We start from the raw sequence: 27177 nt of genomic DNA on the forward strand, positions 1-27177 counted from the left end.
CACATGTCCATCCCTCTGAGATACTGTGTACGTGTTCTAGCTTTCATCCAAACAGAGACTCCCACAGAAATTTGGATCCTTTTAATATTACAACATCTTTACTGGCTTTTTCTTCTTTCAGAGTGAATATGAAAATGCTTATGCTAACATTTTTTTTTAAACATTAAGGAAACTGACTACCATTCTTATTTTATACAGTGAATCAACATCCAATCAGCATGTTTGTCAGGAAAATACCTATGAATAAGCCTCAGCCTGTGTCCTCGGGGAGCTGACTTTCTAGTACAGGCAGGACAGGAAAGTTCTTACATATTTGTTTCTTTTCCCTTTCTGGAGCTCGGGCTGAGAATGAGCCTCAGGCTGGGTTCATCCTTAGTAGGAAAGAGACTCGTGATTGGCTGCTGACTTCAGCACGGACCCAGGAGGAGAGTCACGAAGTCCACAATACCATGTTTGTAAGACATAGAGTAGGTCTAGTTTTGGTCAGGACCGGGACTCTTTTCAGAAAGTGACTCTGGATCTTATCAACGGCAACAAATATGGTAAGTATGACTTTGGCCTATAAAAAACTAAGAGCAAGAATTAAGATAACAGAGGCTCAACCAAACTCTCCCCAAAGATGGGCCTCCTAAGGCTTATTTTAGAATATGACTACATTCTGGTAAGCCCACTGGGAAAGTTAACTATAACATAAATCTTTAGCTTACTAAGACAGATTTCTAGAACTATTTAGCAATAGCCACTGTGTGTCTGCCAAAAGTGAGTTTGATTTAGATGTTTTCCTAGAAAACACATCCAGTGATATACTTGTAGAGAGTGAATGGGGTAAGACCATGCTGAAGGGATAGATAGGGATGCTGTCCTTTTATTTGGGGGCAGAGGAATACAGAAAGAGAGATACATCTATGAACCAAAATCTAAGACTAAGATTATTTAAGGACAAGTGATGGGTAAGGGGTGTGAGGGCAGAAGTGGAGCCAACATAAGCCTTGATTTTTATAAAATAAGAATTTGCTCTTAAGAAGGCCATGAGTGCCCATCTGATTCCTCAGATTCAATAAATATTTCCAGTTCAGTGATATATTCAAAGAGCTTTAATACATTATTTCATTTAACTCATAACCAAAACCCATTTTACCGATTAGGAAATGGAACCCAGAAAAAATTAGATAACTTGCCCAAGATTCCAATAGGACCCAATGTTAGCATATTACATTGTTTCTCTGTAATACCTCCTGAAGCTGATTCAATAGTAATAAGTATTTTTAATTTAATTGACATCTCACTGATTTTCTATTCAGAGATATTTTAAGGGTATGATGATAGAATCATTACCATGAAAATATGCACAATCCTCACATCTTCAGAGAACGTTGTTATACATGTCTTAAAAGGCCACAGTCTCACTCGACAGGAATAGTGTCCAAAATATTAATTTGGTTAGAGTTCTGTTACAATGGGGGTCTGGTAATCAGAGCAATAATTATACACTGCCTGGGATTAAAAGGTCTTCCTCCAGGGACTTGTTTGAATTAAGGAATTCAGCAGAATCCCATCATCAAAGAGATTTTGAGGTCGAAGCTAAAGGATTCCTGAGATCTTCAAAGCTCATAATAGCTATTACATAACTATAGACCTAAAAGAAGTGGCATAACAGTATCGATGAGAATTGACAGGTTTAAATCACTTTTTGAATCTGGTCTATTTCCTAAAACCACAATTGTTATGTAAGGGAGAATATGAGGCAACATGCCTCCGAGTTTGTAATTGGTACCTACTGCCTTAATAGATGTTATAATTAGATGTCAGTGGATCTAAACATAATAATTAGGGCAAGTTCTCCTTGGATGTGCAGAGAGTTAACAATCAAAGTTGGATTAGAAAAAAAAAACATTAGAGAAAAAACCCATTTTTTTGGGTGCCTTGAGTAGCTTAAAAATGTAAATATTACATCCCTCGGAAATGCTTAATCAAGAAAGACTGATTAAATGGTATAAATTGAATGTGTAAGTATTTTATGTATGTTAATATAACATTATATTTCACTGGTTTTTCACTGGTATTTCATTTAATATAATTAGAGAATATTATTTCTACTGACTAACGTTTATTGAATACTTTTATTGAGCCTGACTCGTTTCTAAGCATTTAATATATAACTGTCTCATCTCATCCTCAGAACATTAGTACTATCATTATCCTCATTTTCAAGATGAGGACATGGATGCACAGAAAATTTAAGCAACTTCTTCAAAGCCACACAGCTTCTGACTCATGCCATGTGGGTGGTAGAGATAGGACATGAACCCAGAAGGTCTTACTCTATTAGAGAATTTGATTGGTTCATGTTTAAGATTCTGACAGGAGAGTAAATTATAGGTTCAGTGATGTGAGGTGTAATTGAGGCTGGATCTAGCAGGAGGTGGAACAGAGGAAAGAAATTAAATGGGCTAACAAGCTGCATATATTGACGAGGCCAAAAGCAGGTGTCGTAGTAGTAACTGAATGATAGAGTGGGAATTAAAAAAAGTTGTTACCAGAAAGCAGCATGTTTCAATTTAAGATTCGAGTCCAAGGTGCTGACAAGGGCCTGTATCCTGCACAAGATACAGGGGTAGGTGGCGGAGGTGGATGGAAGGAGTGAAAGTAACTAGAGATGCAGTGAGAGTCTCTGGTGTCATTTGGGAGGTCACTTAATTCACCTCAAATTATGATACTTGGGGAGAGGGAGAAATACCCTGAGTCACAGTCTAAACATTTTATAAAAGAGTTGAAGAAATTTCCAATTCAAGATGGTAGACTGAACATATAAATCAATTTCTTTGCCTTCGGAACCTCCATTGGGCTGATTATAAAGGCAGGAAAGGATAAGGCGTGCAACAATGGAGGGAATGGAGAGTGTCATCAGCGGATGAAGCAGAAAAGAGATAGTGACTGCCTGGGACACACCTAGAAAGGAACTTCTGTGGAAGAGTTCTAGAACCGATATGGCATTTACCACCGAGGATAGGAGAGAGAAAGGGGGTTGCAAGGAAGGGTGCTAACTGTTTGGACATCCATTCATAGACTCTTCGCCTCTGGATGCAGAACAATTCTGCAGTTGAGCTTTTATTCCAGGCAAAAAAAAAATTAGGAGATTTCATTTTAAGCTATATGAAACTCTTACTGGAGGCTCCTAGAGGGGCTAGCTGGGAGTCAGTGCAACAGAATAAATCCAGTCCTCCAGCTTATTGGCTTCCCAACCTCTTTTCCTTAAACAAAACCTATCGGCCAACAAGCCCTGCTTGCCTAGTAAGGTCTCTCCATTCTTACCTCACTCTTACATCTGCTCCAAAAAACAAGAAGCAGTAGACAAGAATAAGATCTTTAAAAAAAGAAAAGGAAGAATCAAAACCCTAAAACGAAAGAAAAAGTTAAGACACTAAGAAGAATAAATAGAGAAAAAAAGTCAAGGAAAATAGAAAAAGTGACCATGGAGATAATTCTGAGAACAGAAGACAATCTTTAAAAAAACTTGAATTCAGCAGTTGCACTTCTGGCTATGAACCCAAGGGAAATGAACACAGGATACCAAAGAGATACCCGCACCCCCATGTTCATTGCAGCATTATTCACAATAGCCAAGATACGGAAACCACCTAAGTGTTCATCCATGGACTAATGGTTAAGGAATTGTGGCATATCCGTACAGTGGAATATTATTCAACAATAAGAAAGAAGGAATCTTGCATTTGCAAAAACGTGGACCTGGAGGGCATTATGCTAAGTGAGATAAGCTAGACAGAGAAAGACAAATACTACATGTTATCACTTATATGTGGAAACTAAAAGGAAAAAAAAAAGAGGGAAAAAAAGTCCAACTCCTAGAAACAGAGTAGAAAAATGGTTGCTGGGGGAAACAGGGAGAGTTTGATACAGAACACAAACTTTCAGCTCTAAGCTAAACTACGTCTGAGGATCTCTGTAAATCGTAGTGACTGTACATGACCACACTCTGCCGTATAATTGAAATTTGCTCAGAATAGAACTTCGATGTCCCCACACACACAAAAGATAAGTGTGTGAGGTGATGGGTGTAGTAATTAATTAGATGGGAGGAATCCTTCCACAATGTACACATATATCAAATTACCACAATGTACACTTTAATATTCTCACAATTTTACTTGTCAATTATACCTCAATAAAGCTGAAATGAAAAACAAAAAATTTAAAAAGCTTGAATTAGCATCCTCAGTGAGATTCACCTGGATGCCAGTTTATGAAAAAGTAACATTCAAACTCTCACATAATAAAAATATGATTGCCACGTTAGAAAAAAAATCATTCATTATATGTTTTTGAAAACAAAATTGAGGAAATCTCTCAGGACAGAAATACAAGATGAATAATATGATGGAGGAGATAAGAGACATAGAATATAAACCCAGCCAGTTCAATATCCAATTAGTAGGAGTTTGAGGAAGAAGGTCAAAGAAAGCAGAGACAGAGGGGTTATACAGAATAAATACAAGAGAATTTCCCAGTGCTGAAGAAGAACACATGTCTTTAGGGCCCACAAAATGCCCAGCACAAAACATGAGAAAAGACTCATACCTAGACGTAAATGTGAAATTCTAGAATATTAATTTCAAAGAGAAAATTCTGAATTCTTCCGGAGAGGAGAACAAGTCCTCTACAAAAGAAGCAAGAATTAGGCCGACAACAAACTTAATATCTCCCAACCAGATGCTTCAAAATGACAGAGCACTGTTCTCAGAGTTCTGAGAGAAAATGTTCGTCAAGCTAGAATCTACCTAGGCAAGAAACCAGTCTAACATGAGGATCAAATAAATACAATTTCAGAGGAGTGGAAACTCAGAAAGCTTACACCCCAAATATCCTTTCTTAGGAAGAAGTGTATTTCGGCAAAGTGAGGGAGTGAAGTACTACAGTCACCGTTCAGAAGAGAACAAAGCTGAACCAAGAAATGGAGAATCTGGTCTTTGGAAACCAGACGCTAACAGTGTGAGCGCCTGTCTCTTGCCATTTCTTAAGTCAGATCTATTCTTTTGAGTAACTATTTTTTTCTAAGTTGGAGTTGTTTTTCATGCCACTTATAAACAAGAGTCCCAATAGTCACATAACAGATGGAGGCGGTTGATGGAATGTAAAAGCGGAATCTTAAGAACATTCTCTACTGATCAACATAAAAACTACTATTGGACCCACAGAGGATGAAACATAATCTGACCAAACTACTTAGCTCAAAAGCAATACCTACATATTCACTATAATTTGAGTGTTTATTGGTTTTAAATTTTTATAATTCACTATGGACAAATCACGAAAGTTTTTTTGTAGTCAGAAATTATCAATCAAAATTATTTATTATGTGCATATGAATAGAATTGGATTTACATAGAATAGAAGTTGGAAAGTGGAGGAGGATGAAGAAACACAGAGGGAGGGGCAGGGAAACTTCCGCCCTCATCTCGCAAAGCAAGCAGTTGAGAGATTTCATCTCGGATGACCAGAATAAGAATTGTAGTACACATACAGGTTTTGCCTAGTCACCTCCAAATAGTATTGAGGACACATTGTAGGAGGGGAACATTTACAGTAGTAGAAATATAGAGCCATATGATTTTTCATATAATTTCTGAAGTTTAAAAAATACATCGGCAAATTCATATGATGGATATTAGCAGGTCTTCTCTACTAGGCAGTCTGATATAGTAGTGAACATCCGTGCTCAGTATCTTTCCCCCACTTTTTGGAACATTTGTTCCATGGCACAATAGAATAAATGGGTAAAGGGCAAAAATAAAGTTTACCAAGGCACATCTACAAATTATAAAAATGTAAAACAAATATTAATAGAAATTTATAAAATAGGGTATAAACTGGGTGGCTCGGTTGGTTAAGACTCCTTCTTGATTTTGGCTCAGGTCATGATTTTGGGGTCCTGGGATTGAACCCCAGTCAGGCTCCACGTTCAGTGTGGAAGTCTGCTTGCCCCTCTCCCTTCGCTTCTCCTCTCCCTCTCTCTCTCTCTCTCTCTCTCTCATCTAAGTAAAAAAATAAATGAAATCTTAAAAAAAAAAGAAATTTGTACGGTACTGTTAAATGTTGCTAGACAACAAAGAAATGCAACGTAAAATACAAAAATGAGATATCTTCCATTTATTGGATTGGCAAGGATTTAAAAATGGCAGCAGGCCCTCTCATGATCAGCTGATAGTAGAGGAAAGTACTATAAGCATTCTGGAGTGCAGTTGAGGAGTAAATATCAAAAATATGCATTCCCTTCGGGGTGGTCATTCTACCTCTGGTAATGAACCTTAAGGAGGACATTAGATATGTGTACAGAGTTGCCAATACAAGACTATTGTTGAAATTCAGTTTACAATATCAAGAAACTGAAAACTATCTAAAAGCCCATCCAGACAGAATTAGACAAAACCATATGGAACATATCAAAATGAATGATGTAGGTCTACATTTATTGACACGGAAAGCATTCATAATCTCTTGTTTAGTATATATAGTATAATCCCATTTTTGTGAAGAAGAGGCAGGAAAAGTTTATGTAGGTATAGACATAATAGAAATTCTGGAAATACGTGCTTCAGAGCATTGGGTTCCCAGGTGGGGTGTGGTGAGCAGTCTTTCTTGGAAGCAGAAAAGAAAAGGAGAATATTATCTGCAACATATTTAATATTTAATAAAAGCCACCAAAATCAGTCTGCTTTTTTATTACCACTGTGTCCAGTAATTTTAAACAATTTTAGTGATAAAATACTCCTTCCTCCTGAAGCAGACCACTGCACTCCCAGTATACCCCACACCTGGTATGCCATTCCATCATGAGATCATGACCTGAGCTGAAATCGAGAGTAGGAGACTTAACCCACTGAGCACCCAGGCACCCCAAGAAGCAGATTTTAAAACAGTAAAGGAACTGGAAGACGAGACAGAACTTTCGGTAGCACATCTCATGTCACATCATTCAGGAACCTACCAACTGCTATCATGAGTAAGACCAGGTCTCTCAGGTTTTCAAGAGATAAATCCTATGTTATCACAAAAAAATCACTGGCCTTGACGTGACATCTATATAGTCTTCAACCTACCCATAATTTTTTTTTATGTATCTAGTAGATGGTATCAGGAAAGATAATGATAGCCATGATTTATGGATGAGAAAATAAGCAAGACATTACCAACACGGACTGAGGTTCTCATTCAACTGTTATCGTCTCAATGAGGGTGAATCACTCATTTAAAATTGACCCCCCTCAATCTCCAGTTTTGTTTTGTTAGTTTACCTGTCTTTTTTCCCATAGATTTTACTACTTCCCAATATCCTATAATCTGGACATATGCATGTATTTTTTCTACTGTTTATTCCTCTTTCACACATATATGGCTCCATTTTAGTTTGTCTCACTAATTTATGTTAAGGATATAGGAGCAATGCTTTGGATAAAATAGGTGCTTAATAATATTGCTGTCTGAATGAATGAATGAATGAATGAATGAACGAGTGATACAGATGATATGAAGCTCACCTGCTGCTCACAGGGGGTCCAAGCTAGATAATGCTCAAGGAGAACACCTCCAGGTGTGACCAGTAAAGGGTCAAGCTCATTATTGTTAAACAATCAGATATTAACCATTGTTATCTAACTATAGTCATTTAATCCTTGTGCTACTGCTTAAGTGTGCCTTTCAGTTTTGTTCATTATAACACGGAGAATTAGTAATAGGACACTTTACTGCAGCAATTCAGTCATTTTCTCCCGAGAACTGAGGAAAGATTACCAGCTCTTTAGGAGAAGTATCTGTTTTATGGATTAGTAAAGTGGAAATAAGTACTATTCCATGTCTACTTCTTTTTGACATTCTAATTAGAGAAATTTCAAAGAACACGTAATTTAATCAATGTTGTGTTCCACTCTGATAATTTTTCCAGTAACTTGTAGTTTAAAACACACACACACACACACACACACACACACACACACACGCATGCCAGAATTGTGGGCCTCTTTTCTGACAAGGGATTTGCCATGCTCTTGGTGAATGGCTTGGCGTAACAAGATTTGAATGGCGAAGCCCAGCTGATGTAGGCAAGGAGTCCTGTGGGTGCCCGTGGGCTCTGAAAAGCCTGCGGGGCTGTCTGGACCATCAGATGTCTCCTCATCCAGGTTCGCACTGAGGAACCATCACAGAGGAGGGAGCTCTAAAGAAAGATGAAGGAAGCAGTGGGCAAGAGAAAGGAAGAGCAGAAGGGGGTGGATTCCGTGGAACCACACAAGCTACTCAGGCATTAATTTATTGTACCACAACATGATGCCACAAAAACTGGCTACAGTGAGGCATGAGCTCAAACCCACGATGTCTCTCTTGATGATACCGAAGGCTAAAGAAACTTTTTCTGTGATACTGAGGTATGCTCTTTTGTTCTTTAGTAACTTCATTCCCACTATCACAGGAAAAAGGAACAACATTCCCTTCGTCCATATAAACTTCCATCTCCTATTGGAAGGAGGAAGAAAAGCCCTTTGTTGAATGCAGGAGGGGCCATGCTTGACTGCAAGTGGGCTTGCTCTAGTTTTGCTTTTAATCAACTAAGAGAAATAGCTGATGTGTATTACTACATACTCTCAAATATATTTTCAAGGCCTGAAATATGACTTATGCCAGAATCTCCTTATCACTGTAATTCCCACAATTTGTCCTTCACTAAATGTGAGGTCCCTCCTTTGAAAAACCCCTGGTCACTGACCTCTCGGTGCTGTGTATTGAGTATCACCATTGTGTCAAAACTAATATTTCACAGAAGCACAGAAACTTCCATGGCTTCAGTACTTCTAACATAAGTATATCTTAGTTATACACACAATAAAAATACTCAAGAAAAAACATATTTTCTGGGATACTTTAGGAAAATACCCATCTGCTCTACAATTCTTTTCTACCACCCCTCTGAATTTTATCAAGACCAAAGAGACAGCAAGATTTTTGAAGAAAAGAAACATTGCCTACCTTATATCAGATTCTATCCAATCTTTTAACTTGAACGTATAGGCTAGAAAAGTTTTTCTGGAACCCCCAAAGCACTCTAATCATTATATTGCTACAGTCTCTGTAACAATTAAATAGTAGAATACTTCAGATATTAAACCAGTCACAAAAAACTTCAGTAGGAGACCAAATGAGAGATGGAGAATCAATGCCTCTTAACTCTCAATTCACATCTAAGAACTGACTACTTCACTTTATTTATGGGACTTACGATGTAGAGGAAATAATGGGAAGGGTGGCTTCGTTCTTCCACTTTCTTGGGTTCTAATGGTCTTACCTATAACAATACTCAATGCATTATGACTTTGTAAGGTCTGGAACAGAACCATCAGTCATGCTGTGCAGAATGAATTGTCATTAACCTGGATGAATATGCATGTATGTGTGTGTGAAAAACAGAAGTATGAAGTCATCAAAGAAGGCTAAAGCAGAAATTGGAAAAGCCAACATTCCCCAGGAGAATAATCTTAGATATTTGAGAGTCAAAGACCTTAACGTGGCAGACAAGTTCAAGTTTTAAGACGCGGGGGAATCTAGATTTATCTCTTCAACAGGATTGATTTTCCCCTTTTTGTGCTTCAACCCAATGAGGATTAATCCCATTTTTGATGATACCTTTTACTCAGTTGTCACTTTGGCCTCTGGGTGAGATGTGATATAGGAAAAGAAAGATAGTGAGAGTGAACCGACATGAAAGAAAGGGAGGGTCAGAGAGAGCTCTGGCCTTGTTCACTTGTGGAGAAGTAGAGTCATAATACACAGAAATGAACCAAAGCCTGACTCCCGCTTTTCCCTCTTCTCCCTTTAAACACTGCCTATAATTTTGTTTTTGCTGAAGAGAGCCTACTTTATATTGTCTCTTAATGGAAACAGGTTCTGAGGTGGAGAGATGCAAGCAAGACGTAGTTTGTGGGTGGGGTTGGGAGTAGAGAGAGGTTGCTCTCAGGAGATAGCACCTATGGGGATGGGAAGAAGGCAGAATGGGGCGGGGGGAGGACACTGACCTGTGGAACTATTGCAAAGGAAGCCCAGTCTACCCTACAGGGGCCTCAGGAGTTGGGATGGCCCTTCAGAGTTGTCCCAAATGGAGTAAAGGGGGACAGGCTTGTGTCTCCTCATCCGTCTGTGATTTGGCTTCAGGCCACCGCCAAGAGGACATAATCCTAGGGAAGACAGCTCTCCATAGCTTAGGGTAATACCCAGGGAAGGAGGCAGTGATGAGCTTTCAGCAGCCATATTCCCAGGCCGAGGGGGATGAGTGCCCTGGCCCCGAAGAGAAGATCTGCGCAGAGAACCATGGTGTTTATTATGTATTTTTCAAAAGTAATTGTTTTTATCAGATATAAATATATGCATGACTGCAGAGATAAGAAGAGAATTAAGAAAAAAAAAGAGTATTCGAAGTTAGGTAGTAACTTGCAAGAAGAAATTGGAACTTCATGTTTAAACAGCATTTTCTCTATATCTATCTTAAAAAATAATTTAGAATTGCTCTATTCACTACAGTGGCTACTAACTGCATGTGTCTATTGAACACTTAAAAATGTGGCAAGTCCAAATTGAGATGTGTTAAAAGTATAAAATACACACCAAATTTTGGAGGCCTGATAGGAAAAAGATATGAAATATCTTATTAACAATTTTCATATCGGTAACATGTCAATGTAATATTTTAGCTATATTGAGTCAAGATATATTATTAAAATTAATCTCACCTGTTTCTTTTAACTTTTTAATGTAACTATTGGCGAACTTTAAATTAGTTATGTGTTTTACCTATACTTTCATTGCACAGAGCTGGTCTCAACTAATCTTAAAGTCTGACAAAGAGGTCATTATCTCAGGCCACAGCCTAAGACAGAGCATCATTGGAAAGGACCACAGAATGAGGAGTGCAGAAACCTCCGCATTCTCAGAAACTCCCTTCCCTGGCCTTTCTACAATGGCAACCCCAAAGCACCTAATTTGGTTCTTGAGAGACCAAGATAGCACCTGGGTCTATAACCAGTTTGCCCCGTTGGTAGACTGAGAATGGAAGGAGGAAGTGGCCATCCTTCCTGAGAACCAGAGCCTCTGGGAAGTGAAATGCTTGCTTTACTCACAAATTGGGAGATTCTGACTCATTTTAAACCCTTTCCTCAGGACGAGGGAATTATATCCACCACAGTTCAGTGATCAGTGTGGGTGGATTAGAAAACAGCTGGAGCCCCGGGAGTCAGTTCTTGGGTGCAGTGGACTAGTTCTTCCGTATGCCGGGACTACGACCCGCATGAGGCATTGGATGACAGCCGAGCAGAAGCATGAGTCATAATGAAAGAAAAAGAACGTAACTTAAAGAAATTACTTGCAATTTGTTTCTATCACCAACTGTGCTGTACTTTTATATTTATTCTGTTTATTGCCATCAATTCCATACCAGCCATAATTTCTTCAGCTCGTGATTTTATTTCAACATCATCCAGAATCACTCATTCCTTCCACTCTCACTGCCAATAACTAAGTCCAGATGTTCATCATCTCAGACTCAATGGCTCCAACTTCCTCCCAGTTTTTCTCTCTTCAATATGATTTAACTTGCTAACCCTTTGTAGATCATCTTTTCTCCAATACGTTACTCTACTGCTCAAAAAACTAGAATGACTTCATATTGGTTACCCAGTCAAGCCCAGATTCAGTTTAGTACTCCAATAGATATCCGAAACATGTTCATTTTTCTTCTTCCTTATTCCTTCACTTAAAGTACACTTCCTACTCTTCCTCCCTTCAAAATTATTATGAAATATGAACATCTAATATATATAAGGCATTCTTCAAATTCCTTACTTGCTCTAATTCAGAAGCTTTCTCCATTTATCCCTGACTTTTCTGAATTCTATAATACCTATAATTTGTATACCATATGATTATTGTATGCTCATATTTCTTTCTGATTATTTTGTGCCTATAATCATTGAACTCTCAACCAACTGGTCAATTTCCCAAGGTCAGAGTTTACATCTTATACTTCAAATCAGGAAAAGAAATTAATATCTACTGAAAGTTTTCTTCGTGTCAGTCACTGTAAAATGTGGTCAACATTTGTTATCTGGAATTCTCTGTAGCCACTTTTCCTTGTGTGTGCTTTCCCTTCATCGTTTCCATGTTGCCCTGCCAGACTGCCCTGATGCCAGATACTTCAACTGAAGTGTGGAAGTAGCAGATTTACTGGTGCTTTGGGACAATGATGGTGGAATTTCCAGTGGTAATTTCTACTTGGGCTGTAGCCTTCTGCCTTGCTCCTGGGATTCCCTCTTGCTTTAACATTCTCTCCCTCCCTCTCTAGTTCCTTCTAACTGATCCTGTTTTATGCAAAAAACAGTTTAGCTATTTCTTTGATTCATTTGCCAATGGAGCTATAAGGAAGTCTCATTTTCAAAAATAAGCACACACATTAGGGGACTTCTAAAACAAAGATCGTTCTCTTGCTCTGAGAGGTATTCTGAGAGTGTTGAGTCATTAAAAAAATCTATTATAAAGGCATTTTCTCATTTAATCCTCTCAACAATCCATTACATGGTCTTTTATATAAGATAGGAATTTGTGGTTCAGCTATTGGCATTATAAAACTGATTGTTTGGATTTAGGAAATGAAAGAATCTAGTTACGAAATATATTCTGTCTTGTTTCTAAGTTATTTGGTTAGAGAATCGGTCAGATGCATTTGAGTCATTTCCTGTGTGAAATACAATGTTTATACATAAGAGTAGCTTGATATTTGAAAATTATAACTTCTTGCGAACTAACTCTCATATTTCTTTAGATATGACTGCATGACTGAGTCCAGTCTGGTGGGAGAAACCACAGAGTAATTTGAACAGGTAAAATTTAATATGAATAATTATTAACTATAATGGGATTGGAGTAACAGAAGATTAACTAATAAGTAAAAAGAACTCTAAAGAATACAGAAATAGGGGCCCCTGGGTGGTTTTAGTTGGTTAAGCATCTGTTTTTGGCTCAGGTCATGATCTTGGGGTCCTGGGATTGAGTCCTGCATCGGGCTCCTTGCTCAGCGGGGAGCCTGCTTCTCCCTCTCCTTCTGCCTGCCACTCCCCATGCTTGTGGTTGCAAGCCCTTTCTCTCTATCAAATAAATAAATAAAATCTTTAAAAACACCAGGAATACAGAAATAACAGAGATCTGAAGCAGCCACTTCCCTTGTGCCTGAGATAGACAACCCAAGGCTGAGATACAGACATTATTGGAGACAGCAGCCATAGGTTATTGAAAGCAAAGAATTTGCCAGGGTGCCACTGGAACTTGCTGGAAGTCTGTCTTCTGGAGCTTGCTGGAAATGTGCCTCCAAGTCCCAGGGAAAGCTGTTTATGGGAGTGTTTGTGGAGACACTGTACACGTAATTGAGGAGATGCAGCAGCTGGCCACTGAGTACTGCTGGCTGCCGTGCAAACCCCTGGTGCTGGAGAAAGCCACGTGTCCCACAGGAACTGGTTGCTGGAGAAGCCACACACACTTGCGCAAGTTCGCCACGCATGCGCACCAGAACTAGGAAGCAAAACCCTTTCTTTCTGCATTGTTTCTCCAGCACCCTCTACAGGCACAGTTTAATATCAACGCCAGCTGGCGAAGCAAAAATACTCAAAGGGCCCAGATGCATGTGTAGGGACCAGATAAAAAAGTTGAATTTGGAGATGACATGTAATAAATTGATAACAAATAAATACATTCACAAAAAAATTTCCCACTTTCCAAAAAATTCCCCACTTTCCAATGTATACTTCTAAGGTGGAAAACACCATTTGTGGTTCAGACAGCCATAAAGCCTAGGATAAATGAACAAAGAGAGGAAAAGAAATGAGCAAGTAAAATCATGTTGAGTGGAAGAGTAGGGGATATTAAAAAAAGAATACGGGATTGTTTCAGAAAGATAATTTTGAGGAGTTTTGAAGAGATGTTGATATTGGGCTTCTTCCAAATGCAACTCTGTGCTGAGAGATGTCATAAACAGGACCAGCTTTATTTGGGGAACCCTAACATTTTAAAGTTTTTCAAGTCCATCAGACTTTTAAACATTCTGATTTTTTTCTTTAACATATCAAAGAATAAATACAACAAAACTTAGTCTTATATCCCGCACATAAGTATTTACTAAATCATTGGTGCTATATTTATTGTTTCTTAATCAGCCAGTCCTGATACTGCATGGTAATCCTCTTACTTAGTTTCTAATTAGTCATTTTCCATTCATCAAAGCATGTTAAAAATCCTGACTGCTTTCCTTAAGTCCCCATGTCCATCCTCAAATCTAAAGCCCAACTTGGCAGGTAGTCCAGTGGTTGATGTCAATAAAAAAACCTCACCAGCCTCCTACTTTCGTGCCTTTCCACTGTATCTTTTATTCATATTTATTTTTCCTGCTTCAACAGCAGCAGAAGCATCTATCCTTCTATCCAATCTTCATCCTTTCCTTTCCTCTTGATTTCATGTTATGCCCTCCTCTCTCCCTTTGAGTCTTGACTCTCTCCCTGTTTCTTGGCTCTTGTTCCTCAGCCTGTAAACAGGCTTAAAACTTTAGTCTCCCTTTCAAAATTTTCTGCTCATCTTTTTCTGTCTCTTTTTCACAATACCCATTTAGAGATCATCTATGCTTATTGCATCCATTTGCTCACCTCCCAAAACTCACTCTTTGTTGAAGACTGTCTGCCACGCCTGCTTGGTAGATGCCTTCCTTGGCCTAATCACCTAGTGTAGTCAAATTGTAAAACATATTTTTAATTAAAATATGTTATATTATAACATTGTAAAACAGATTTTAAATCTTTTTAAAAAGGACCTTAGTCACTGGATGTTGTGAACAAAGATGGACATGGTACCAACTATCCATCCTTCCATCTGTCCCAGACCAAACAATGGCTGTCTAAACATTCTTTTCCTCAGATGGTTATGAGGTAGTGTCCTTACCTGGGCCAGAGGATGACTGCTGGGCCAGATGCTGAGGCCTTTGTCTAGGAGAGTGATGGAAAAATAAGATTGAGTCTCAAGACATCTTTTGACCAGGATGGATGTGGCCAGAGCACAGGCATCTCACATTCTCTCCCACCTCTGGCTCCATCTAGAGAAGTTTTGACCTCTTCTTTTGACTGTTAGTTACATCAGAAGCTGGCAACCGTTTTCACCAGTGTATTTCCATCTCAAACCCTTATAATGGAGCTGAACCTTACTGAGACTAGTGTAACTGTTTTATCGTGATTTGGGTAAATAAAGCTTAGTAATATTTTTAATCAAATGGCATGTTTATCTGTAAGATATTTCAAACTTATTATATACTTTGAACAAAAAAATATTTTATTCTAAACAGAATTAAGATGACTTTTCCTTTTCTAACTATATTTGATGGTAAAATTTTCTTTTATGGATTTACCAGGTGTTATCTTTTTTCTTATCTCTAGGTATTATCTATCCTCAACTCCCCCACCCCAAAATGGGAAAACTCTAAAAAGGACTTTGAAAAATCTCCTGGACATGCCACAATCCAAGGCAACCTCCATCTTCCGTCCCTTTTGGAAGTAATTCTCTCCTTCCCTTCTCAGTCTCCCATCCTGGTATTTATGAACATGGCTAATCTCTGTAAGTGAATCCTAAAAGCAAGATCCTTATTTTACTCATTATTGAGTAAAAGATTCTCACTATTAGGTAAAAAATCTTGTGGGCAAGAGCCTTATTTTACTTATTAGTGCCTAAAACACAGTATATTATAAATAGTAGGACTTAAAAATATTTATGAATAGAAAAGAAATAATTGGTCATTTATTAGATGTATGAATATCCCTCAGTTAAATTTGTTTTTCCTTCTTTGTTTTTATTTCTTGGTCTATGAGTTATAGTGTTACTATTTTTTTAATCTCTTTGCTTCTATTCCATTTGGCTTCTTTTTTTTTTTTTTTAAGATTCTATTTATTTATTGGACAGAGAGAGACACAGCAAGAGAGGGAATCCCAGCAGGGGGAGTGGAAGAGGGAGAAACAGGCTTCCCGCTGAGCAGGGAGCCAGATGCGGGGGCTCGATACCAGGACCCTGGGATCATGACCTGAGCCAAAGGCAGACGCTTAACAACTGAGCCACCCAGGCGCCCCTGGCTTCTATTTATTCCCTTTTTACCTTCATTTTATCTTCTTTTTCTTCTCCTTCACAGAGCACAGCATATTACATGGAATGACATGTTTTGGTTTGTTTCTTGCAGTTATTTGAATTTTGCATTTTATCCCAAAATTAATGAGTGATAAAAATAAAACACTGAACTAAGTTGTCCATTAAAAAATTTAGGGCCTTAACTGATCTTTCTCCAAGAGGTTAGTAGCTTTCAATAGAAAAAACCATATAGTCTAATGAAACACAAGAAACATCATTCTTAGAGAAAGATCTGGGATATGCTTGTCAAATGAGGCAAATCCCTTGAAAGTTGCAATTTTGAGCTGAACAGGTTATCATAATTATTAGCATAAATTGTGCAAAGTACAGTCATGAAATTATAATCCTGGGTAAAATGCTAAGAAAAAAAAGTAAATTCAGCAGTGGAAACATTGGTGTGGTATTGAATTGATACTAATCTCAGGTGGGCACCCCTGTCCCAGATAACATAGCACCGTATCAGTTGTTTTGGTCATTATAGTGCTATACAGATCTTTTCAGCTTGATGAATTATGATCACTTTATGGCCTGTTAAGGATTCAAAATTAAAGAACTAACCATCCAACAGTTCACTCGCCCTATGTGTTTACAATAAAATACAAGCATATTGGTAAGAGACAGCAGAAGACAGGGGTTGAAGGAAATATTTAAGCTGAAAAAATGCTCATCCTTGGTTCAGTATTATTTTATCTACACAACTGAATTAAACACCTAAATTTCTTTTGTAAGTGTCAACATCATGTCCATTTATGAAATTAGTACATAAAAAAATAATATACTTCATCAAATATATTCAACTTAAATAGTGGCCCAAATGAAGTCTAACAACTGCATGGTTAAACATTACTTCCTATAAAGTCTGTTTCTCTTCCCATGGCCCCACTTAGGATCTGGCCTTTAATTTGGATTTAAAAATTATGAACTAATAGAGCTCACAGCCAATTTCATCTTCAAATGAGATGCTTACGGGATGATTAATTTCATGTAAAGAGGAACTTGGTAATACTCTGTGTGGAAAATATCTTAAAAAAACAAAAAAAATATCTGCAATGCTTTCCATCTGAATTTCCTATTTTGTATCCTATGATCTGAGTAAAAAGTAAAAAGTTTAAGTATTTAGAAACAAATAAAATCACCATTTGTATTGATCAAAAATTACCATTGACATGCTACAGCCCAATCTCTCTCTCTCTCTCACTCTTTTTCATGCAATTGCTGACCAGGTCAGTACAACAACATTTCTTGAAGGTAAAGACAGAATCTAATTAAAATTATATCTACATAATAGACCTTGTAAAGGCCTACAACCACTTAACAAATAAGTGTTGATCTTTTTATTTACATTAATACCCATTTTTCTGCTCTGCCTATGGATCTGGACATTAAGTCTTCCTTCTAGGGACACAGAATAGCATATTCATAGCAATCATGATTCATTGCAGCCATCACTTACTTCTTGGGATAAGCTCTCTAGGCTAAATGTTGGATGTGGGGGCTGTATGTATCCTACTTATTATCAAACCTAGGTCTAAAGTTGACTATTTTTATGCTCTGCTTACAGCTGTTCTGTTACAACTGCTGCTGCTTTTCTGGCCACTCTTGCTACCAGGTTCTAAACTTTAAATCCCACTAAAATCCCACTAAGTGTCAAATGCCAGGTATGTTCCATGCAATATCCAAATTCTCATGGCAGTCCCTCAAGGCTGGTTTTAATTCCCATAGTCTCGGAGCGATTAAGTGACTTGCCCGAGGTTCCAAACCCAATTACGTCTCAGTCCAGGCTTTCCCCATAAAAACCAGATGTAAAATTGTATATCTGGTATGACAGATGAAGGAGAAATTCACAAACTGGAGGAGACTGACATAGCTTATAGCGATTTTAAATGAACTTTATAACTCTTTGAAGGAAATAAAATAATTTTCTTGTCTTTTTCTTTATTGCTATGACTAATGTAATCTTTTATCAGGTTTTGGAAACAAGCACTTTGTTATGCTCAGGGTGAGTAAACCTTACTTCTCCTGCATGTTCTCTCTGTTCTAGTTTTGAAAACACGAACTGTGCTAGATGCTGGGAAGTGCCACGTGGGTTCCATCTTTGAGGAACATAAAAGATGTCTGCTGGAGAGATGGCAAAGAAGGGCTTCCAACCATGTGCAAAGACACACTGTTGAGAAAGGATCAGGGTGCCCAGAAAAGACAGTGGTGATATCATTTGGCAGAAAATGTCAATAATCAGAAATACCATATAATATACAAAACAAATACCAAAATAAGCACTTTACTCTGGGGTTGAACATTGCTACTACTTTCTCACTCTTTATTGTTCTTTCCCATCTGCACATAAGTATGTTCGAATTTCTCACATCTGAAAAGCAACAATGATGGGAAACTTCCAATCCTCTTTGGCTTTATGTTCAACTAAATTGAAAACACCACCAGAAGCCTTCTTTTCCCTAAGGCCTAACACTCTGATATATTAATTTGCAGAGAGAAAAATATTCACCTCTCTTACAGTGTTTTATGCTTTCAACATCTGCTTTTGGGACATGCACTCGTGGTCCTCTGGAAAACCACTTTTTACTCATGTAGGTGCTGCGTCAATGCTTCACAGGCAAGATGTCTGTTTAAACTGTAAATTATTGTATTTTAATTTCATAAGACCTGAAATGATCTCAAACTTATGGTATAAAACCTTTACAATCTCCTACCTACAAGGTTGGCCAATGATCTACTGACTTGGAAATGCTTGTTCTAAAATTTCCTGACTCTTCCAGGCTTTTCAAACCTGCCTTGAGACACATGACTTCAGCCCACGTACCTGTCCTGTTGAGACCCCTGCAATGCCCTTTAGCAGACATGAGGTACCTTTGAATGTGTCACGTGCTTGCCAGGTATTTAGCCCACAGCTGATATTACCACAAGTCATTAGACAAGGTCTTCAAATGAAAGCAGTCAGGGAGCCAGAAGCATAGACGAGGGCAATGCTAGAGTTGTAAGGGACCTTTGACACCACTTAATCCAGTTGCTCATTTTCCGGGAGAGGAAACACAGGACCTGTGTGAGATGAGGCTGCCCAAAGTGCCCCAACCAACTGAAGGTTTTGTGGGAACTAAAATTAGACCTTCCAACTCCAAGCTGGTGTCTGTATGTCATGAGCATATTCCGTAAATCATCCCTGAATATTGGAAGGATTAAACTGTTCAGTAACGCTCAATCAAAATGCTGCAATTATCACATGCACCATAGTTTGAGTTTTCAGGTATCATCACATGTTAAGTTTTATACTATTTAAAACACGTATTTTAAAACTTTGAGGTAGAAATAACACTTTTTTATTGAAAAAAATTACTGGAAAACACAGATGAAAAAACCTGATATTTGTTGACACCTCAAAAACAGTCTACATATGTTACAGTAGTACATTTAGCTATTTTATGCATTTGGTTTCCTGCATAGTTTCCAAAATGTTCTAGAAGACAGCAATACTTTAAATGGAGTCAGCTGGAGTTTTTAAAAGTATTTTAAGAAAACCACAATCTTCTTTTGTCCTCTTGCATTCCCAAGAGCTCTGATTGGTTGATATTCATCTTTGCTTGGTTCTTATCAACAAAAGCTAATGTTAGACTGAATTTAATGAATCCATCAAAACCACAGAAGAATTTTCTTTTCACTCCCTCCAACATTTTGTTTCTCCGTCGTCGTAGGAGGTAACACTTTCCATGCAACAGACCATCCACATAAGTGTGGGTTAAAATGGTCAGTTGTGGCTCTGAGTCAATCATGTGGGTCTTCGTGCGAAAAGAGGCTACTTGTCTACTGGGAGAGTGTTCTGAAGGCTGGGCCCTGTGTCCATCTCCAAATGATCATACTTAGTTCGGAAACACTGAAAATACCACAGTCACAGAGAGGTTACTCTTCTACCTAGTGTTAGGGACAAGTGGAGGTAGACATTTTCTCTTTATTCTCTAGTAACATCCAGCATCTGCTCCCTGCTAAACCCTGGGTGAGCCCTAGACATCTCCACTGACATGGTAATCTTCCTTGAGCATAGTGTTACGTTCATGGAGGGAAAGCTGAAAAATAAGCCTTAAGTTACCTGCTGCTGCTGCTTCATAATACCTCACCTTTTAAGGTGCTTCATATTTTTCAAAGTGGTTTCATAGGTACACATATATCACCACTTACTCACAAAAGCTGGACAAGTGGTGTGAGAGGCAGAATTCTAACATGGCCTCCAAGATTTCTGCCTGCTGGTGTATATGCCCTCAAAATCCCCCCACTTTGAGTGTGGGTAGGACCTATAAATATAATGAGATAGTCACTCCTGTGATTACAGTTAAGATTTTAGCTTAGCACACAAAAGAGAGATTGTCCTGCTGGCTTTGAAGAAGCAAGTAGCTGTGCTATAAAAGGCCCTGTGAGCAGGCCACGTGGTGAGGGCAGCCCTAGCTGCTCAGAGTGATCCCCAGTGGAAAGCTAGCATGAAAACAGGAATCCTCATCTTCAGCTGCAAGGAAATGACAGCCAACAGCCTGAGAGAGCTTGGAAGTGGCTCTTTGCCCAGTGCATCCAGATGAAAACATCACCTGCTCCACAACTTGATTTCAGCCTTCTGCGGCCCTGTGCAGAGGACCCTGTCTGGGCCTCCGACCTACAGAACATGCAATAATCAAGGGCTGTTGTTTTAAGCCACTAAGTTTGTGGTAATTTGTTGTGTAGCAATAGAAAACTAATAAAAGGAAAAGTACATCATACTATAACCATTTCACCAAAAAGGACACTGGTTCAGAAAGATGAACTGATTTGGTTAATTTTATTTTGAAGATCAGTGACAGGACTGAAAGCGATACCTTGGACCCTCATTTATACTCTAGCATTCTTTCCACATATTATAATGCTCCACCCTAGTGAGTATTACTGCTGGGTATTCTTCACCCCTGCCCACCAATGAGATAGATACTTGAAAGCATATTACATTATCTTCCACTATGCAGCTCAACACAGAGTAAAGCAATGATTTTATTAATTCTCACATCAGTTCTGGAGTATAGTAAAAATATTAATCAGTGTCATATTAAATATTAAGTTGAAAGTATTTTTAAAGGTTCTCAAATCAAATGTCAATCCTCATCACTACACAAACAATATTGTGAATAGTCAAGATCGGGAAATGTGATAGGTAATTCTACCCACTTTTTGTATTGTTTCTTTGGCGTATTATTTTTGAAAACCACTACAAAATTCTTTATTTTGAGACAAGGCAAATCTAAGCCTTTGTGCACCATCATCGTCCCCCAAGCCTGAAAAACAAAAGAGAGTGAGAGGAAAAATTAAATGCACATTCAATTAAGAATTCCTTTTGGCCAAAGTAAAAATAAGCCCACAGCAATTTACTCACTTGGCCACATTTTTTGCAGATAATCTCGCCATTTGTTTGATAGTCTGCAAATTTCTTTCGTAGTGCTTTGTTTTCTCTCACAATGTAGAGTTCCCTAAAATTATCAAGAAATAAAAAAAAATCTCTGAGAATTTGCAATGGACAAGTATGCAGCCTATGGGCACATGCTGTTGGACCGGAAGCCTATCTGCAGGCATGCGTATCCCACATCTTATCCCTTCCCTCCTCTTGCCCCTGTAGATCATCAGGCAGATGCCCTCTTTCCACACACACCTCTCAAGGGTCATGTTGCCTTTGGTGGCTTCTTCTAAGTCTGTTGATTATTTTAATGAGACTTAAGTTGTCCAAAATTCTGAGAACACATATAAATATACACCAAACTAATGTGACTTGGATCAAAATGGCTTTGGGTCTTACACTTCTCCCCTCCCTGCCCCCGTGCAATATTTGAAAAAAATGACATTTGAAATGGGGATATAATGTGGGGACTAAAAGAGGGGAAGTTCTGAAAAATAATGAGTCTCATTTGTACTATTTTGGAAGAACATTCACAGCACAACCTACTTCACCTCTTATAAAGAAACTTAAAATTGAGTCTTCCTGGACGTACTTGAATACTGGCGTCATGTTGACGTGGTGCATCTTCTCAATGACATGGATATCTTCTCCAGAGCAGGCTAGCACACTGCAGTTTTTGCAGAGGAAATTTATTAGTGATGGGTTTTCCTTGTAGTGCTTTGCAATACTTCTCTTGATTTTCATTTTCTTTTCCATTATACTTTGCATCTGTAATTCCAAAATCTGCATTGATGGAAAAAAAAAAAAGTTTCTCTTTTTTTTTTTTTTTTTTTTTCACAGTTTGACTGAAGTAGTTCTCCTGGAATTCAGGGATCTTAGATAGTTATAAAAATATACACTTGGTCATAGTCTAGAAATAAAAATAATGAGGTGATCCCCCCAAACAACTTTGCATATAATCCTTCCCTGTCTGTGATCAAGGAAATGTGGAACGCTCAGGTGTTCCGAAAACAACCTATTCCATTTTAGACAAGTTCTATTGTGAGAAAGTCCTTAGCAATATTCCACAAAAAAAAAAAAAAATTGCCCTCTAAACTCTCTCCCTCACCATTAGTTTTAATTCTGTGTCATAAAATAAGTCTAAACCTTCTTTTACATGGAATCTCTTTGAAGAACAAGCACTGCTATTACATTACCAATAGTCTTCTCTTACCTGTGATAAGCCCCCCAGTTTCTTTAAGCTTTTCTCACACATTATAATTTCTAGACCCTTCGCTATCTTAGTCAATCTCCTCTTTACACATTTGTGGCAGGAACCACTGGTTTCCTACCCAGTGTCCGTTCTTCCTGGGAACAGAACTATAATTGCATCCTGGGTGGAAATATGCTAGCTAAATGACTACATTTCTAAGCCAGTGGTCAATGAGACATAAGATATTGAATAGGATTTCCAGAAAGGCTCCTTAAGTATCAGCTAGCTGCCATTTGCACTTTTTGACTTTTCCATCTTCTTCCTTCTTCCTGCCTAAAATGAGCATGTGACAGTTGAAATACGAAAAACTATCTTTGACCTAGATAGTGGAAACCAAATACTAAAAGGGCAAGAAGAGAGACAGAGAGGAGTCTTGGCTTCTTTATGATGTCATGGAGCTATCATATGGGTCTAGATTGTCCACATTTTTCTTTAATGAGAGAATAAGTCCTTAAACCCCTGTATTCCAGGCCCTATGGTTAGTGGCACAATTTATTTCATAACAGAAACTACGTAGAGACACAAAACTTGAGATAGGCACTGGCTAGTTCTCACACCTATACAAATTCACAGCAGGAAAACCTGGTTCTTAAGTAATTTACCTCCCTCAGATGGCAAATTTATATTAAATTGTGGAAGAAGCCATTGTTTTCCTGAAGGCTGAGGGGAACTTTTAGTAAAAGTAAACTATCAGTGCTGATGAACAAAGCTGAATGATCCATCTCTGGCTCTCACCTCTGTTTTGGGCTTTGATTCAAGATAGCCATATTTAGTACAAAAAAGAGAACTAAACCTTGTAAGCAACCCACAGGCGATATGATAATTTAATCGGACAAGTACAAAGACTAATGTCCTGTAAATGATAACAACGTAAAAAATTGAAGTATTACATTTCCCAAAAGTTTAATTAGGTTGTTCTTGCAAGATATTTATAATTCTGTGAGCTGATAAAAGATGATTTGGCATAGGACCACATACATGGCGGGCAATCAAGGAATGCCTATAGGTTTGAGAGGAAAGATAAAAATAAATCTAAGGTTAGCGTGTGGGTATGTAACCAGGACATCAGGAAATAAAGGATTAGTTCCAAAATAGTAAAGAATATGAAACAATTAGAGGGGTAAAAAAATAAAACAAAGCATAAGAAATATATAGGAGGCACAGCGGCAGTCGAAGTCTAAATAAAATGTAACGATGTGGGAAAAGTTGTTGAGTCATTGCTAGGGAAAATGCTTCAGATCTTCACATTATTTCTAGAAGTTTGATTTAGAGGCTTTCAATTAGGTACAAATTCTGTATATCACATGGAAAACAGACCTCACCTTCTGTGTCAGTGCTCACCATTTATTAACGGCTGCCTGAAAATTGTGTTGAGAAGGATTCTTAACTCAGAAGAAGGTAGTGCTGGGACCTAGTAGTGATGCCTGCCGTAGACATGTCTGGCGAGGGAGCCAAACAGAATAGTAGTGGAATGTGCCCCTGCATCATTGCCATCCCTGCTCTGAGTTTGTCAGCCTGGAGTAGCTTTGGGAGGGCAGGTCTCTTAGCCAAAGGAAAACTAAAAAGGTAGTTGATTCTGGGGCCCCCAAAGAGACTATATCTTACCGTAGACATATTCTGGAAAATTTTGACTCATAAACTCTGGGAATGTCCTAGAATTTACCCAAAACACCTGGTCTTGAAATATCAATCTTTGAAAATGTCCACTTGATTAACTTTCCAGTGACATTATTTGGCCACAGATGTTTGATCTGACATTACCAACTGTTTGGTTTGCCTTACATCTAAAGGGGTTTTAAAATATAAGTTTGTGTAGAAACCTGGCCAGGAAACCTTGGAGTTGGTTATAGCAATGCACACCAATTTAAAAGCATCCCTTTCGTGAAACTCTATTTAGGGTAGAGCCAATTCCAATGTTAAGAAACTAACATTCACACCCATATGCAAGGGTGTGAATTTTCTTCTAAATGGATTGTTTGCTATTATAGTAGTTACAGTCTTTAATTCAGTGGTATGGGGGATTTCCTGAAATATTGTAGAAATGCATTCTTCCCTCACTGCATTCCTCTTGCAGCTCAAATGACTCTACACTAGTAAATTGAGATGCAGCCGGATGACATATTATGTATTTTCTTATCGTTCAGATCTAGCCTCGATGTCGCTCCTTTTAAGAGACTTCCCCAAATACCCAATCTATAGAGTATTCATCTAATGACTTGTTTCATACTGTCTTATTCTAATTCTGTAATATTTATCCTTATGTGATGCATTTCTTGCTTCATTTTTGTTTCTTGTTTCTCCTCCTCAAATCTCATTATGTATGCTCGAGAATATAAGCCTCATGCAGCAGGGGTCTATCTGCTTTATTTTCTACCACGTTGTCTCTTTCTAGAACATTGTCTGGCACACAGTAGGCACTTCATAAATATTTCTGGAACGAAAAACTTGTGCCCATACAAACAGATTGAACCAAACCAAAATTACCAGGTTGCTCTGAATGGGTGAGATGTACTAGTCTTTCTGATCAAGGGCAAACTAAATTTATATCATCAAAGTTTACAGTTGGTTTCACTGGAACGGCAGCCTGACAATTTCTGCCCATCATAGATCTTGATTCTTTGTATATGAATCTGGACTAAGCACAGCTCATCCCAACTGGAACTTAAAATTCAGCACAATTTCTGTCTTGAGACAGCCACAAAGCTATCAACGGCAACCACATGCAGCTACTTTAAAGTGGAAAATAAGTTCAGAGAGGGCCAAAAATAATACCTTACGAGCATACTCCTCTGGGTTCATATTCTGAACATGGTCTATAGCTTTATACATCATTTTCTCTCGGAAATCATTAACTATCTCGCGTTCAATAACTCCTGAGTTACTGTGGGCAACCAGGACGTAGGTGCTCTCATCAGCTCTGGCTCGACCACGGGCCTGAGAACATAAAGAAATCAAGTAAATGAAGGGTTATGCCTTTCTGTGAACGCTCTCATTTTTGGCCTGGAGTGGTATTCATTGCTCCGTGTGCCAGCTTTCAAGTAATTTCTCTATTCTCGGTAAAGTCAGCTATTATCCATTTTTTGAAAGTCGGTTATTTGAAATTCAAAATGCACTTTAATGAACAACGTTCTAGAGCAATGATAGTTAGGTCAGCACCCCAACCCTCAAGACCCTCAATTACACAAGACCATCCTGTCCACCCTTTTCGTTCCCAGGAACCTTCTCGCAACCGTGGGAACCAGCATCATTGACTTGGACTGGGAAGGCACTCCTTGGCCTGGTAGGAGGGATGGATGGAAAGAAGGGGCATCTCTGACCTTGACACCAGGGCTGTTGAGAATGCAGTTCAGCTCCTGGTATCTACTTTGGATTTTGAGCATATTTCCCCTTGAAAACATGCTCGCAAGGTGGTAAATTTCTATCGTCCCCTTTAGAAATTGATATGTAGGTACATTCTGAGTAACAGAAAATGTTGTGGCCTGGCTCAGGAACCTAACTATCAACTCTAATATTATCTGTATAAAAATGCATTCGGTGTAATAAACTGCTAACAAACTAACTCTTGAAATATAATTATTTCCTAATTTGGTGGTTATCTGGTTATCTTAGTCTTCCACACAAGGATACAGTTTAATGTATTTAAAAAAGAGATTTTAGTTAATGTTATAGGAAGAATATTATTTATATTAACAAGCATGACTCCCATACATACTCAATGAAAGGTAACAATTATATCATGAAGATAGTGTAAGTAAGAGATAAAGTGAAATTAAATAGAAATTAGGACATTTGGCCTTTGTTTTGCAGGTATAACTCTGCCTCCCCCAACATATTATTATGAAAAATTCCAAACACACAGAAAAATTGCAAGAATAGGGAGGAAAATGCAGAAATAGTACAGCTCCCTAAGGTGTGGGCATATTACTTTGTCAGACACTTTAGGGACACTGCACTTCAAACTCCCGGTCCAGCTGGGAACTCACAGATATCCTAGATTAAGGAGGCCTCTTTCTCCTCTTAAGGATGGGCCAGTGTCCTGTTTCTAGAGCCTTGGGACACAGAAATAACCACCAAAGAAGAGTTGTTTAGAAATACAACAGTTAGCTGTTGTCACGTGAATTAAACGACACCATAAAAGGCAGTAGTATGCAGCTCTTCAAGATTTCTTTTTCTTTTAATTGAAGTATAATTGACATATAACATTGTATTAGCTTCAGGTGTGCAATATAATGATTTGATATTTGTATACGGT

General features: G+C 38.2%; 1 protein-coding gene and 1 long non-coding RNA gene across 2 annotated transcripts in view; one reads left to right on the plus strand and one right to left on the minus strand.

Annotated features, from left to right (window-relative positions):
* Positions 1 to 228: 228 nt before the first annotated feature.
* LOC130544746 (uncharacterized) lies at positions 229 to 26532 on the plus strand. Its single transcript, XR_008961291.1, has 4 exons — positions 229 to 542; positions 12872 to 12929; positions 15519 to 15696; positions 26141 to 26532. It is a non-coding gene; the product is annotated as an uncharacterized LOC130544746 (long non-coding RNA).
* The window catches only part of IFIH1 (interferon induced with helicase C domain 1), a 54372-nt gene continuing 46761 nt past the window's right edge, over positions 19567 to 27177 (minus strand). The window contains exons 13-16 of the mRNA XM_026492675.4: positions 25698 to 25859; positions 22266 to 22456; positions 21656 to 21749; positions 19567 to 21557 (exon numbers count right to left, since the gene is read on the minus strand). Coding sequence (XP_026348460.1) covers positions 21378 to 21557; positions 21656 to 21749; positions 22266 to 22456; positions 25698 to 25859 — 627 coding nt within the window. The 3' untranslated portion in view covers positions 19567 to 21377. The remainder of the gene's footprint in view (positions 21558 to 21655; positions 21750 to 22265; positions 22457 to 25697; positions 25860 to 27177) is intronic.

This window comes from Ursus arctos, unplaced genomic scaffold (assembly GCF_023065955.2).
Source record: "Ursus arctos isolate Adak ecotype North America unplaced genomic scaffold, UrsArc2.0 scaffold_1, whole genome shotgun sequence".
Classification (NCBI taxonomy): Eukaryota; Metazoa; Chordata; class Mammalia; order Carnivora; family Ursidae; genus Ursus; species Ursus arctos.